Source organism: Pelobates fuscus, chromosome 12 (genome assembly GCF_036172605.1).
Source record: "Pelobates fuscus isolate aPelFus1 chromosome 12, aPelFus1.pri, whole genome shotgun sequence".
Taxonomy (NCBI): Eukaryota; Metazoa; Chordata; class Amphibia; order Anura; family Pelobatidae; genus Pelobates; species Pelobates fuscus.
The window spans coordinates 5,756,535-5,770,522 of NC_086328.1; the positions used below are offsets into that span (position 1 = coordinate 5,756,535).

Below are 13,988 nucleotides of genomic sequence, written 5' to 3' on the forward strand. Positions count from 1 at the left end.
AGACAGCTCACCCCCCACAGAATGAACCCTGTTCAATATGATAAAGCCTTCTGAACGTTGCACCCAGTGCAGAGATAATGTGTATAGAAACAGGACGTGAGCTGTGACTGTGCACCGGTCATAGTGACACTGCATATTGTGAAAACACTGCCAGACAGGTTACTTGTTATTTCTTAAATACATAAACACACAGAAGGGATGATATACAGTGTCATCGTGTGAATTGTAAAAATCCCCACCCCACCAATAAAAGAGGAATATAGGCATTATTTGTACGGTCTCTAGATCTAGATCTGGGGCTGTAGTAATACACTCAAACATGACAGCTGTGAGTGACATCAACACGTTGGCCAGACTGGGTACAGAGCTAACACTAGGCGAACAACCAGAGGACAAGGTGACCAGACACCCGCACACACACAGCAAGGAAAGAACTGACTTTGCAAAACTTCTGGGAATATCATCACGGTCGTAAAAACACCAGGAGTGAAAGACTATTCGTGTAAAAAAAAGCAGAAGGAAACTGTGTTTTATTGCTTAAACTGGTACATTACCACCACATATACATGGAAATCAATATCCCAGCATGCACCGTAACTGCTTCCTGGTCTATGTTCACTGATTATTTTATCATAGATTTAACAGATTCCAGTTCATTGGTTTTTGCTCTGATCTCCTGAACATATAATACCCTCATTTATATTTATACCCCACAAGGATCAACTATATCCCAGGCATGCCCTAACAAAGAGATCTGCCTATGGCATGGTGTTAACGAGGATATATATCACGAAATTACCAGAAAACAAAACACCAGGTCTTATATTAGCACATGGCCACTGAGGGCACTGCAGCTGCAATTATTTAAAGTGCTCACTAAACGAGTTAATTAAATGTTAATATTGCAGCCTTTTCCCTCTAATGTTTGGGGGCTTATTTAAATACATTTATTGCTCAAGTCAACAAATCACTTCCAAGGCCACAACTGCACTCCGCTGAATCCCACTGGGGACGAAGTGCATGACTTTAGACAGAAATGGATGTGTGCCACACATTGTCCCGTAGGTAGGCTGTAAGCCACCTCATCTTTTCTTCACGCATTTTTTTCTGGGTGCGTTGGGGTTCACACGTCGACGGCCAGCCCCCAACGCGCCATCACGAATCTGCAAATTTGCTGCACGGCTGTAAATGTCATTCTCTACAAAGGGTGAAGTTCCAGCAATATAATCTGGGTTAAAGACATCCGTCTTCGCCCTTGCCTTCTTGGAGAGGCGCTGCTGGGGGAAGTGTTGGTCCGGTGCCAGCAGCGGGTTTGTTGCGTGTTTTCCACCTTGAGGTAGCGGCAGTGAATACTGTAGGAAAGGGATCATATAGTCAGAAGGATAGCAGGAACACACACAATAGCCACACGTGATAGACAAGTCTGCTTTAGAGTATTAGTACTCCATCTTACCCTCATTCCACGGGAACTGAGTACTTTGGGGTTCTTTGAGAAATGCATTTGGAGGCTCCCATCCTCATTGACAGACACAGCCACCTTCTTCAGCGTCCTATTCCCACAATATGGACAGAAGGTCTTCGACATGTCCGATGTCGTCCTGAAAATGAGACACTGATGTCTTTAATCACGATGTCCTTTAAAGCATTATTTGCCCTGACTGGATACTCACATTGTTCCTTATTGTCAGGCTGAAATGATTCATTCACCCCAGCTGGTAAAATTCTTAATATGACCTTATATTAAGGTAACCTGCATCACTGAGCCTCAGCTCACAAGGGAATACAGATGTTATGCAGACATTTACCAATCACTCCCTAAAGGTATCGTTAGCAGTCTCCGCAGGATCCAGCACATTGAAAAGATTTACAGCATCTTGTTTTGGTAAATGTATCATCGTTAGGAGATTTAAAAAAAATAAAAATAATTCTATCAGCCAAAGTAATATATTATTCTATCCTTATTTAATGGATTACTAGATACATGACTGATACAGCAAGGCTCCAATCTGAAACATACTCACTAGCCATTGGTGAGTGGAAATTCAGCCCATGGAACTCCTTACAGTGGCTGTAAGACTGGTATCTGTAGCCATTATGAATGGTGGTAAATAATGTAACAAGGCACTGGACGTTTTGTAGAGAAATCGTAGAAATTGTCCGTTAACCCTCCCCCAACTCAGACACCATACTTCAAATGCTAGAACATGCAGCCAGTTCAGACACTTACTTGAAGCAGCCATGGCAACGCAAGATGTAATTTCTGGTTTGTCGGATTAGCATCCCGTCCACAGACAACACGTGCAGGCCCATCTGAATGAGCACATTCTGTGGACATAGGGAACCATTGTCAGAATAACATATCTGAATAATACAATCAGAAAATCGCCACACTACAATCCGCTCACTCTACACACACGCAATCCCCCAAGCAGGCTCCAAACATATGCACCATACGCTTTCCTGGCTATTTTGCCCTCTGGTATCCCACTTATGGAGAACCCCGAAACTAGTCACAAGCAAACACAGTGCAATGGTGTTCTTAAATTTGCTTGCGCTGCGCAGTACAAATACAGGCCCGACAGCTCTTTAGCGGGGCTCTGCGCATTGAACCAACACGCTCACCCTGAGAGGGGGCGAGCTTGTCATTGGTGATGACAAAACAACCCTCTCTCATCTCGCTCCCTTCACAGTGGGGCCTCTGTGATTCAAAAATGCCCGGGCCAAATTTTTATCTCAGTCTGGCCCTGGCCAGGACCTACCTAGAGCCTGATATAAAAGACCATAACAGGGTGTGGCTGAGCGTTATTACCTGCATAGCAAAGTCTGTGGTCAAACAACCAACAACAACATTCAGCGGGGCCTCCCGAACCCCCATGTCTTGCTGGATCTGTTTAATATTATTGGGCGTGATCCAGCCTGCCGCCTCCTCCACCTCCTCCTCCTCTTCATCCTCCTCACTTGGGTTGTGAGCCTCTGGTGGTTCTTCAATTTCATTCGTCTGATCCTCAGACAGTTGGTGCTGAGCTGTTACAGACTCCCCGCTGCTCGACACGGACACAACCTGTGCATTCTGCAGGAAGCAGGAAAGATCGGCTTATAACAAATAATCGATACGGAGAGTCCTGGCTGACGTATTACACGACTGCCCACTGAAACCACAGCGTTAGCTACTGAACAAATATTTCCACAAAATCTGGGAAAGGGTTATGGATCATAAAATGGGTAAATTTTCTATGCCGATGCAGGGCTGAGATAGATCAAGATTGCCATGTGGGGACTGGTATGGAGGAGAGCAAACAGATGTAACAAAAAAAAAAATCAAATACAAACAAATGTATGAAAATAATCTAGCTTGTTTCATTCATTGTGTTTTTATTATTTTACTATATATTACGTTACTGTTCTATTGTAAGCCAACAGGTTGTGCATTAAAGGAGAGAAATGGTTTTCTAGCACTATGATTGCAGCCGGGGACATTCCTAGCTTAGTTAACTTCGTACCATGATCTTAGAATGGTGGAAGGGATATGGTTAAAGGGAAACTATAGTCTCGAAAATAATATTCATTTTTTGGGACTGTAAGCTCCCTGCTATTACTGTGACTTCTATCTACCCCTTGTATGTAAAAAAAATACCATTTAAATATATTTTGACTAACTGTGTTTCAAACGCCAAGACACCATCAAAGTCCCTGACTGGCCCGCCTCCTGCAAAATCACACTGACCCCTCTTCTCGTCCAATCAAATGCTTCTATTAGAGAAGCATCGGGGACGAGAAGCACATGAGCAGCAAGCCCTGAGCACATCCAATCACATGAATGACTACAATGCTTCCCTATGATCAGCATTTGATGACATTCAAAGTCGAACGCCCCATACAGAGTAAAAACTGGTCACTGCCACAGAAATACCCTCTAGTATTCGCAAGACAGGCACTATAGGTTTGTTTAGCCCTGTAATGTAAATGTAACCACTGCCATAGATACTAAACAGCAATATTTTACAATAAACATAGATTTTTCCTGGAATATGACGATAATGATTAAAAATGGACAAGTAAACAGCATGTAGGCTTTTATAGCAGAACTCAATATACCTTTAGGTCCATCAACTCATCTTCAATGCTGGGAAGAGGACTTCTCCAGAACAAGAACGAACCAAATTCATTTGTGTCTGCATTTTGGGATGGTGTTTCCATTCCTCCTGGCGCCTGGGGGAAACCTTCCTTCCTGGTTATGTTCTAGAGTACGTAGAAATACACAAGTTATAAACCAATCATATCGCAGCTATAAGAGAAATGGGAAGACTGTATTTACATCCACAGGGAGCAATGCTATGGTACTGGCTTGTGCCCTCTGCAGCAAAGCTGAGATTACCTTGGAAGGAAAGTGAAATCCAGCAACATTAACGGGAGCCTCTGGGTGCTGAGCGGTAGCCTTGACAGTGACCTGAAAAATACCATCAAGTTACTATTAGTAAGTATCTGGAGTAATATTCCAGCTGGCTGCTAATCAATGTACAAGGCTATAAATGTATATGTTTATGGTGATACATAGATATATTATGATTAAATATTTTATTTCTAGTAAATGTGCAGAAGAATCCGGTATTTTGCTTAGGATGACAATCTGAATATTGTCTGCTGAGCCTGCATTACACTGGGTGGCTACACGCAAGGATTGGCAAGTCTTGCATTACGTTGTAATGCATTATAATGATAAAATCCAGGTTAATTAAAATGTCCGATCAGATGTACTCTCCGACCTCAAATATTCAGAGCACCCTTTTATTATAAAAATGATATGCTGAGGCTTTAGTGGAGAAAGGAGGGGGGCTCTTTAAACTTGTCACAGTACCAAATGCAAAGTCCTACTGAAGTGCAGATGACTGGTTTAGCTGTATAACTGTATGCATACAAACGGCAATAACATTTACATTGTAATAAAATGTTATGAATCTGCATTCCTAAAATAGTCAACTTACTCCTTAATTCACAGTGTCGTACCGACTGTACTAAACTGAACTTCCATAGTACTTTCCAATAACCTATCGCAAAACAGTGTATGCAGATTATCTCTACTGTGCCATAGCCCACCCCGTAATTATACAAACGATGAATTAAAAGGGACATTCCAAACACTAGAACTGCACCGGTTATAGTGCTAGGAAACTAGAGGCGCAGCTCCCTTCTTTTTCTGCCGCACCTTTTTCAAGTAGTTTTATAAAAGGAGGATTCCCTGGCACCTAAAGCTTGTTCCATGAACTTGAGGCATCATTCCACTTTCTCGCCATCTGTCCAGGTGTTTTATCATGCAGAGCGAGCTCTTACTGCTGGGGAATAGCTTTGATGCGCTCAGCAACATCGCCGCCGACCCTTACATCACCAGAGAAATGCAGCTCCTTGTACTGAACATGCATTTCCCAAGACCTTTCTGCACTAAACCCAATACAGCCCAGGCTGCCTACAGGCGACACACATTAATGCTAGCTTGCATTTATTTTTTTACCCTTCTTGGAGGCTCAAGGCGTAGATGATCCCGTCCAACATGCTCCACCTCCAGTTGGAAGGCGAGTGCCAGGACCTTGATATCGACAGCTGAAAGGCTAGCATAGTCTCCTGTCTTTTTGGAAAACTCTGTCACTGAATAAAAAAATAATCCAATTACACAGATAGCATTTATAGGCTAGTCAAAAGAAATGGTGGCTACCCAGGGCTTTAAACCAGCATTCAGAGGTGTACTGTCTACATTCTGTGTCATGCTAAACAAGTCAGACATTCTAGTGTATCGACAAAATAAATATAGGAAAATTAACAGGGCTATTCACCAACAGTGAGAATCCAACGAGAAGTGAGATTTATGTCCAGAATAGCTGAACTGAAAGCCTAGCGGACTGAGAATTTTTCCAATTTGGCTATTTTGCCCTTATTGTGAAATTTACCTTGAGTTCTCCCTTTAGTGAATCACTCTGTAAGAATGGTATTTCTATGTATTACACATTTGCCTTCTAAAATATTCTGATAATGGCAGGGACCAGTGGCCTGGCTGGTTTTTAGCCAATTCTGCACCTCAAATTGTATTCAATGCAATATAGACACGCTCGGCGCAGCGAGTGACAGCCCAGACACACTCGGCGCAGTGACAGCCCAGACACACTCGGCGCAGTGACAGCCCAGACACACTCGGCGCAGTGACAGCCCAGACACACTCGGCGCAGTGACAGCCCAGACACACTCGGCGCAGTGACAGCCCAGACACACTCGGCGCAGTGACAGCCCAGACACACTCGGCGCAGTGACAGCCCAGACACACTCGGCGCAGTGACAGCCCAGACACACTCGGCGCAGTGACAGCCCAGACACACTCGGCGCAGTGACAGCCCAGACACACTCGGCGCAGTGACAGCCCAGACACACTCGGCGCAGTGACAGCCCAGACACACTCGGCGCAGTGACAGCCCAGACACACTCGGCGCAGTGACAGCCCAGACACACTCGGCGCAGTGACAGCCCAGACACACTCGGCGCAGTGACAGCCCAGACACACTCGGCGCAGTGACAGCCCAGACACACTCGGCGCAGTGACAGCCCAGACACACTCGGCGCAGTGACAGCCCAGACACACTCGGCGCAGTGACAGCCCAGACACACTCGGCGCAGTGACAGCCCAGACACACTCGGCGCAGTGACAGCCCAGACACACTCGGCGCAGTGACAGCCCAGACACACTCGGCGCAGTGACAGCCCAGACACACTCGGCGCAGTGACAGCCCAGACACACTCGGCGCAGTGACAGCCCAGACACACTCGGCGCAGTGACAGCCCAGACACACTCGGCGCAGTGACAGCCCAGACACACTCGGCGCAGTGACAGCCCAGACACACTCGGCGCAGTGACAGCCCAGACACACTCGGCGCAGTGACAGCCCAGACACACTCGGCGCAGTGACAGCCCAGACACACTCGGCGCAGTGACAGCCCAGACACACTCAGTGCAGTGACAGCCCAGACACACTCAGTGCAGTGACAGCCCAGACACACTCAGTGCAGTGACAGCCCAGACACACACAGTGCAGTGACAGCCCAGACACACACAGTGCAGTGACAGCCCAGACACACTCAGTGAGTGCCAGTCCCTGGGGATTCCTCAGGAGGGGTTCAGGGTGTCCCAGCCGGTCCTGGCAGAGCTCCTACCTGTGTGAATGCTGTCAGCGCTGGGCTCCTTGAAGAGCAGCTGGTAGGGCAGCACAGCCAGCCGGCTCCTGGTCGCCTTGTCCCGGATCTCGGTGACCACCTCCCGCACTGTGTGGATACTGACACCGAATTCCTGTAACAGCAGATTACAGTCAGCGTCTGACTCCCGGTACCTTCCTCCCCCCCGAACCCCGGTACCTCCTCCCAGAGCTCACCCCCAGACCCCCCGGTATTCATCCCCCCCCCGGGTACCCCGCCCCGGAGCCCACACAGCCACCTGCAAAGCCGCGTTCCTCAGGAAAGCTCCAGAATCCGCCACCACGTGCTGCACCCGGGAGGACGCCATGTTACCGGACACTCTGAGCAATACGAACTGCGACAGACCGGCAGCTCCCACGGCCTGAGACCCGGCACCTCCTGCAGCGGCCTCTGCCGGCGGCAGCTCAGTACTGCACCCAAATCCTCACTGGGTCAATGAGGACCATGGGGGGCAAACCCCAAACCCACAAAACTGGGAATGGCTGAGAATTGACAGGGCAGCGGCAAAAACGTGAAAACAAAAACCCAATCAACCGCTCTCTACCGTTATTTTATATTTTAGCCTTAATTTGCGAATCGCTTGTCCTTCACCCAACATTCATGGAAAAGACCAGTCTGTAATATTAGAAATCCAAATTATATTCCGACTGCTCATGTAACTAGTGTCCTCATTCTGTTACTGAGGTATAACGCGCCAACGCCATCCATAGCGCTGTATATACGGCCAGCAAATTCCTCAAACGCGCACACAAACACGGTGACACACATTACTGTTTCAAAAAGTTTTTAAAAAAATGCGTTTCAGGCCGTACTGGGTAAAATGTTCCAATATTAGCCAATAGTATTTATTGTGGTTGTTTTATTTTTTTTAATTTTTCATACAAGTTATACTTTAACATTTATTTTCTGTTTTCTAGCTGCACACTTGTCTACAATTTTGCTATAGACAGTATTGTGAAAAATGTATGCTTTGATACACGTTTCCTTTTTCTATAATAGGGAATTATATATTTCTGGATGTTCTGGACTTCCCTTTTGGGCTGGACCAGTCAGATATGCAAACGGCCTAGGTTCTCTTTGTAATGGCATCAAATAAGTTAAAACCAGCTTGAGATCTGAATGAGGACCCGTTGAAGGGCAGTCTATTTGAGCTGTTGTCCATTCTCAGTATTCTGTTGCATCCTGTTTTTATTGCTCTCCCCAAATTTAAAAGGTAATCCTGAAATGAGCCCCTTGCTCATGGTGCCTGCTGGTGGGGTATCGGCTACATCTTACCAACGAGGCCTAAATAGGCCGAAACAACCTAATCGCAGCTAAATCCAAAGGCCACTACTCCATACTAATTCTTCTTGACCTCTCTGCTGCCTTTGACACAGTTGATCATGCTCTCCTCCTCCAAACTCTTCAATCACTTGTCTCTGTGACTCTGTCCTCTCATGGTTTTCCTCTTATCTCTCCCAACGCTCATTCAGTGTCTCCTTTTCTAATGAAACCTCCTCCCTTCGTCCTGTATCGGTTGGAGTCCCTCAAAGCTCTGTCCTTGGTCCCCTTTTATTTTCTCTTTATACTACCTCTCTTGGTAAACTTATTGCCTCTTTTGGATTCCACTACCACCTGTAGGCTGATGACACCCAGATATATCTCTCCTCCCCGGACCTCTCCCCTGCCGTCCTGCAATGTGTCACTGCTTGCCTTTCCTCCATCTCTGACTGGATGTCCTCCCGCTTTCTGAAACTCAATCTCTCTAAAACTGAGCACCTTATCTTTCCTCCTCCTAATACTGATCCTCCTCTCTCGCTCTCCCTTCAAGTTAGTGGTATCCACATAAGTCCATCCTTGCAAGCGCACTGTCTTGGCGTCATTCTTGGTTCTGGCCTTACATTTGAGCCTCACATCCAGTATGTTGCCAAATCCTGTAGATTCCAAATTAAAAACATATCCCTTCTTCCGAAAGATGCTACCAAAGAGCTTGTCCATGCTCTAGTAATTTCCTGCATGGATTATTTTAACTTTCTCCTGATTGGTCTTCTCAAAAGCCGTATTGCCCCGCTACAGTCTGTAATGAATGCCGCCGTCAGACTGATTTTCCTCTCTAGTCGGTGCTGTCACACCTCACTCACCCTCTGTCAGTCCTTAAATTGTATCCTATAGGAGTCAATTCGAAGTGCTAACCCATACCTATAAAACTGAACAATTCTAGCCCCTCTTATATCTTTTCACAGATCCATAGGTATGCACCTTCTCGGTCTCTCCGCTCTGCCCGTGACCTTCTCCTGTCCGCTGCTCGCATCCGTACGGCCAACTCATGCTTGCAGAATTTCTCGTGGGCGGCTCCCTTCTTATGGAATAGCCTGCCTACTGCCATCAGACTCTCCCGTAGTCTTCAATCCTTTATAAAGTGCGTTAAAACACATCTCTTTAGGAAAGATTATGGCCTCCCAGAGTAACCTCTACCTTACATACCTGTCTCTTGCTCTCTCCTAAATGGCAGCATTCTGCTCTCTCCTCCAGCTCTGCTTCACTCCCACCTTATGCGATTGATATTTCCTGTCCTAATGTGATTTAATACCTCACCTCCTATAGACTGTAAGCTCTTTGAGCAGGGTCCTCTTCGACGTATCATTCATGTAAGTTTTCTTGTAATTGTCCTATTTATAGTTAAATCCCCCTCTCATAATATTGTAAAGCTCTACGGAATCTGTTGGCGCTATATAAATGTCGAAAATAATAATAATAATCTGGGTTTCTGTATCTCTCATGCTCTCTGAGCTTTGTCCATAGTCAAATCCTATATCCTGGTAACAGAGACAAAATATATTTAAAAAATAATTTTCCGTCAGTCTAGGTGCCAGCTGTTCGATTGTGACTGACTCCGGTAACCCTCGGACTCCAATGTTGTTACATCTTGATCTGTTATTTAGATCTTCCATATCTTTCTCCTTGGCTGCTATGTGGTCAGACAATATAGTGAGATTTTGGGCCATGATATCATCAGTTATGATGTCAATCTTCTCCTTGGCCACGTGTGTTCACGTAGCCAGGTCTTCGATCTCCATGCGCAGGCCGGTGAGGTGGCGCTATACTTCTTCTGCTAGATGTTGCTTCATGTCAGCAGTAGCAGTGTAGCGGTACTTACCTTATCGGGAGGCCGGCCGCGGTCCTCTCTTCAAGCCGCGCGCGGTCCTGCGGCTGCACGAGCCGCGCGCGGCTCATCCGACTCTCCTAACAGGAGGACGGGCAGTGACCGCGAGATGCGGTCACGTGTCCCGCCTGCAGCTAAGAGCGCGCCGCGAGTCTCGGGCGCGCTCTTAAAGAGACAGTGGGAGCCTAAATTGCAAAAAGGCTCCCATTGGCTCCTGTCATGCCAATCACCCCATACACTTACCTGTTGGGGGTGTGAAAGTGACAGGAGCCAATCACATTAGTTTGAAGGCTACTTATACTCACCCTTTTCACTTAGTTCCTTGCCCTATCGTGGTTTCTGCTACAGTTCCCTTTAGTGCTTGTTGTGTTCAGTTGTGTTTCTCCGTATTTGACCTTGGCTTTGTATTCTGACTTTGTTTTCGCTTTATCCTTGTCTGTTCTGTTTGCCGGCTTGCTGATTCCTGTGTACCAGACCCCGGCTAGTTCTCGTTAACGCTGTCTCTTTGTGCCCTTGACCTCGGATCGTTCCTGACTCTGTACTTCTCCTATTACGTCGAGTCCGGCCACTCTAAGGTCCGGTAGATGTATTTCTCTTCTGTGCTGTCTTCTGTTTGGCTGGATCCTGCGTGTAGGGGTATATTCTCGTTACAAGCAGCCTTCAAAAGGTTGTGGAGATCCCCCTTCAGTCAGCAGGGTGAGTGGGGGTGAGGGGGTTCATTCTTGTCTGACTCTGATTCGGAATATTGTTTGCTCTGTGGAGATGGTGGCACCTTCTTTTGATTGTGGTACAGCGAGGCCACCAATGGAGTGGTCTCTCTCCTTTTCCTTAAGCCACCCATGATAAAAAGAAGATAACAGTAGCTTAATGTTCTCTTTTTGTCCTCCTGCTGTTGGCAATTTGCTTGTCGTAGCTTATGGAGCACTCTCAAGAGACGCTGACTATGCATCCATATTAGCTCGCAGTCAGACCGAGAATTCCAAATTTAAGGTCAAAATATTAAAAATGGAAGCACTCTCTTAGCCAGCAATGCTTTCAGTTTGCTTACACTGGATTTAAATTTGAAATCCACACTGAATTCTTACTTCACTGAATAACCTTGAATAAAAATATATTTTGTGATATATACATTTATTTATAAAATATTTTACCAGGATGGATACGTTGAGATTTCTCTTGTTTTCAAGTATGTCCTGGGTCCACAAAACATTGCATTGATACAATAGGGTAAAATAAAATACAAAAACAATATTAATACACAATATATGCAAAATGTAACAGAACAGGTAGGAAATATGTAATCAACCATGACAGGTGCAATCTGTATTGAGATATGTAGACAGGGATCTCTTAAATCATTTTAGGCTGCAAATATATACCATTGTAACCCCACTCAGGCTTCAGAAATATGAAAAAAAAAATCAAGAAAGATACGTTATAAAGAACAGTTTTGCATATAATCATATTTGTAAATGTTGATACGTATCAAGCTGACGATATTGTGCTGTTTTCACATTATATTTGGGCTGAGAAAGTCTCACTATGAATCTCACAGCTTTATTCACTTCAAACTGCAGCAAATCTTTTTTAGAATTAGAAATTTTAGGCTATACTATAATATAACCTGTGACGATAGCAGAATTACATTTCCAGATGATAATCTTCCCTCTAAATTTTGTAAAACTGTTTTCAATTCATTACATGTTGTCATTTAGGAAATAAACCCAGGAGAATTTAATTTGTTTGGCGGTCGCTACAGTAAATATTCTGTGGATTTCCTTGTTTTGTTAAGTAAAATCAAACTGCCAGTTCGTTCCTAAAGGGGAATTTATAAATTGTAACGGACTGATTAACCTGAATGTTTAGATATCTTTCTGTTCAGTGCCCATGGTGATACCGCCATAGAAGCAGTATACGAACTCTCTGGGGCAATCCACTAACACATGGCCACAAACAGAATACACAAGAGCTCTGTCAAAAGATCAAAATAGACTTTTTAATAAAAATCTAAATGTTTGAAAACAAACACAACAGTGAACACATAGCAAGAAGGCAATCATTGATGTATTGGGGGTCTGGGTATTGTATGGGTGACGGGGCCTGGGTATTGTATGATTGGGGTAGGGCTAGGAATAGTATGGGTGATGGGGGGTAGGTATTATATGATTGGGGGGGCTGGGTATTGTATGATTGGGGTAGGGCTAGGAATAGTATGGGTGATGGGGGGTAGGTATTATATGATGATGGGGGGGGGGGGGGGGGGGCTGGGTATTGTATGGGTGAGGGGGCCTGGGTATTGTATGATTGGGGTAGGGCTAGGAATAGTATGGGTGATGGGGGGTAGGTATTATATGATGATGGGGGGGGGGGGGCTGGGTATTGTATGGGTGAGGGGGCCTGGGTATTGCATGATTGGGGTAGGGCTAGGAATAGTATGGGTGATGGGGGTAGGTATTATATGATGGGGGGGGGGGGGGCTGGGTATTGTATGGGTGAGGGGGCCTGGGTATTGTATGATTGGGGTAGGGCTAGGAATAGTATGGGTGATGGGGGGTAGGTATTATATGATTGGGGGGGCTGGGTATTGTATGGGTGAGGGGGCCTGGGTATTGTATGATTGGGGTAGGGCTAGAAATAGTATGGGTGATGGGGGGTAGGTATTATATGATGGGGGGGGGGGGGCTGGGTATTGTATGGGTGAGGGGGCCTGGGTATTGCATGATTGGGGTAGGGCTAGGAATAGTATGGGTGATGGGGGTAGGTATTATATGATGGGGGGGGGGGGGCTGGGTATTGTATGGGTGAGGGGGCCTGGGTATTGTATGATTGGGGTAGGGCTAGGAATAGTATGGGTGATGGGGGGTAGGTATTATATGATTGGGGGGGCTGGGTATTGTATGGGTGAGGGGGCCTGGGTATTGCATGATTGGGGTAGGGCTAGGAATAGTATGGGTGATGGGGGTAGGTATTATATGATGGGGGGGGGGGGGGGGGCTGGGTATTGTATGGGTGAGGGGGCCTGGGTATTGTATGATTGGGGTAGGGCTAGGAATAGTATGGGTGATGGGGGGTAGGTATTATATGATGGGGGGGGGCTGGGTATTGTATGGGTGAGGGGGCCTGGGTATTGTATGATTGGGGTAGGGCTAGGAATAGTATGGGTGATGGGGGGTAGGTATTATATGATGGGGGGGGGGGGCTGGGTATTGTATGGGTGAGGGGGCCTGGGTATTGCATGATTGGGGTAGGGCTAGGAATAGTATGGGTGATGGGGGTAGGTATTATATGATGGGGGGGGGGGGGGGCTGGGTATTGTATGGGTGAGGGGGCCTGGGTATTGTATGATTGGGGTAGGGCTAGGAATAGTATGGGTGATGGGGGGTAGGTATTATATGATTGGGGGGGCTGTGTATTGTATGGGTGAGGGGGCCTGGGTATTGTATGATTGGGGGGGGGGGGGCTAGGAATAGTATGGGTGATGGGGGGTAGGTATTATATGATTGGGGGGGCTGTGTATTGTATGGGTGAGGGGGCCTGGGTATTGTATGATTGGGGGGGGGGGGGGGGGGCTAGGAATAGTATGGGTGATGGGGGGTAGGTATTATATGGGTGGTGA

General features: G+C 46.3%; 1 protein-coding gene across 1 annotated transcript; it reads right to left on the bottom strand.

Annotated features, from left to right (window-relative positions):
* Positions 1 to 503: 503 nt before the first annotated feature.
* NOB1 (NIN1 (RPN12) binding protein 1 homolog) lies at positions 504 to 7,594 on the bottom strand. The gene is made up of 9 exons (XM_063438385.1): positions 7,469 to 7,594; positions 7,192 to 7,324; positions 5,507 to 5,640; positions 4,376 to 4,447; positions 4,096 to 4,239; positions 2,810 to 3,070; positions 2,228 to 2,325; positions 1,454 to 1,598; positions 504 to 1,352 (listed from the first exon to the last, which is right to left on the bottom strand). Exons 1-9 carry the CDS (start codon positions 7,535 to 7,537, stop codon positions 1,083 to 1,085), a joined length of 1,326 nt encoding a protein of 441 aa, XP_063294455.1. The 5' UTR covers positions 7,538 to 7,594; the 3' UTR covers positions 504 to 1,082.
* Positions 7,595 to 13,988: the final 6,394 nt, after the last annotated feature.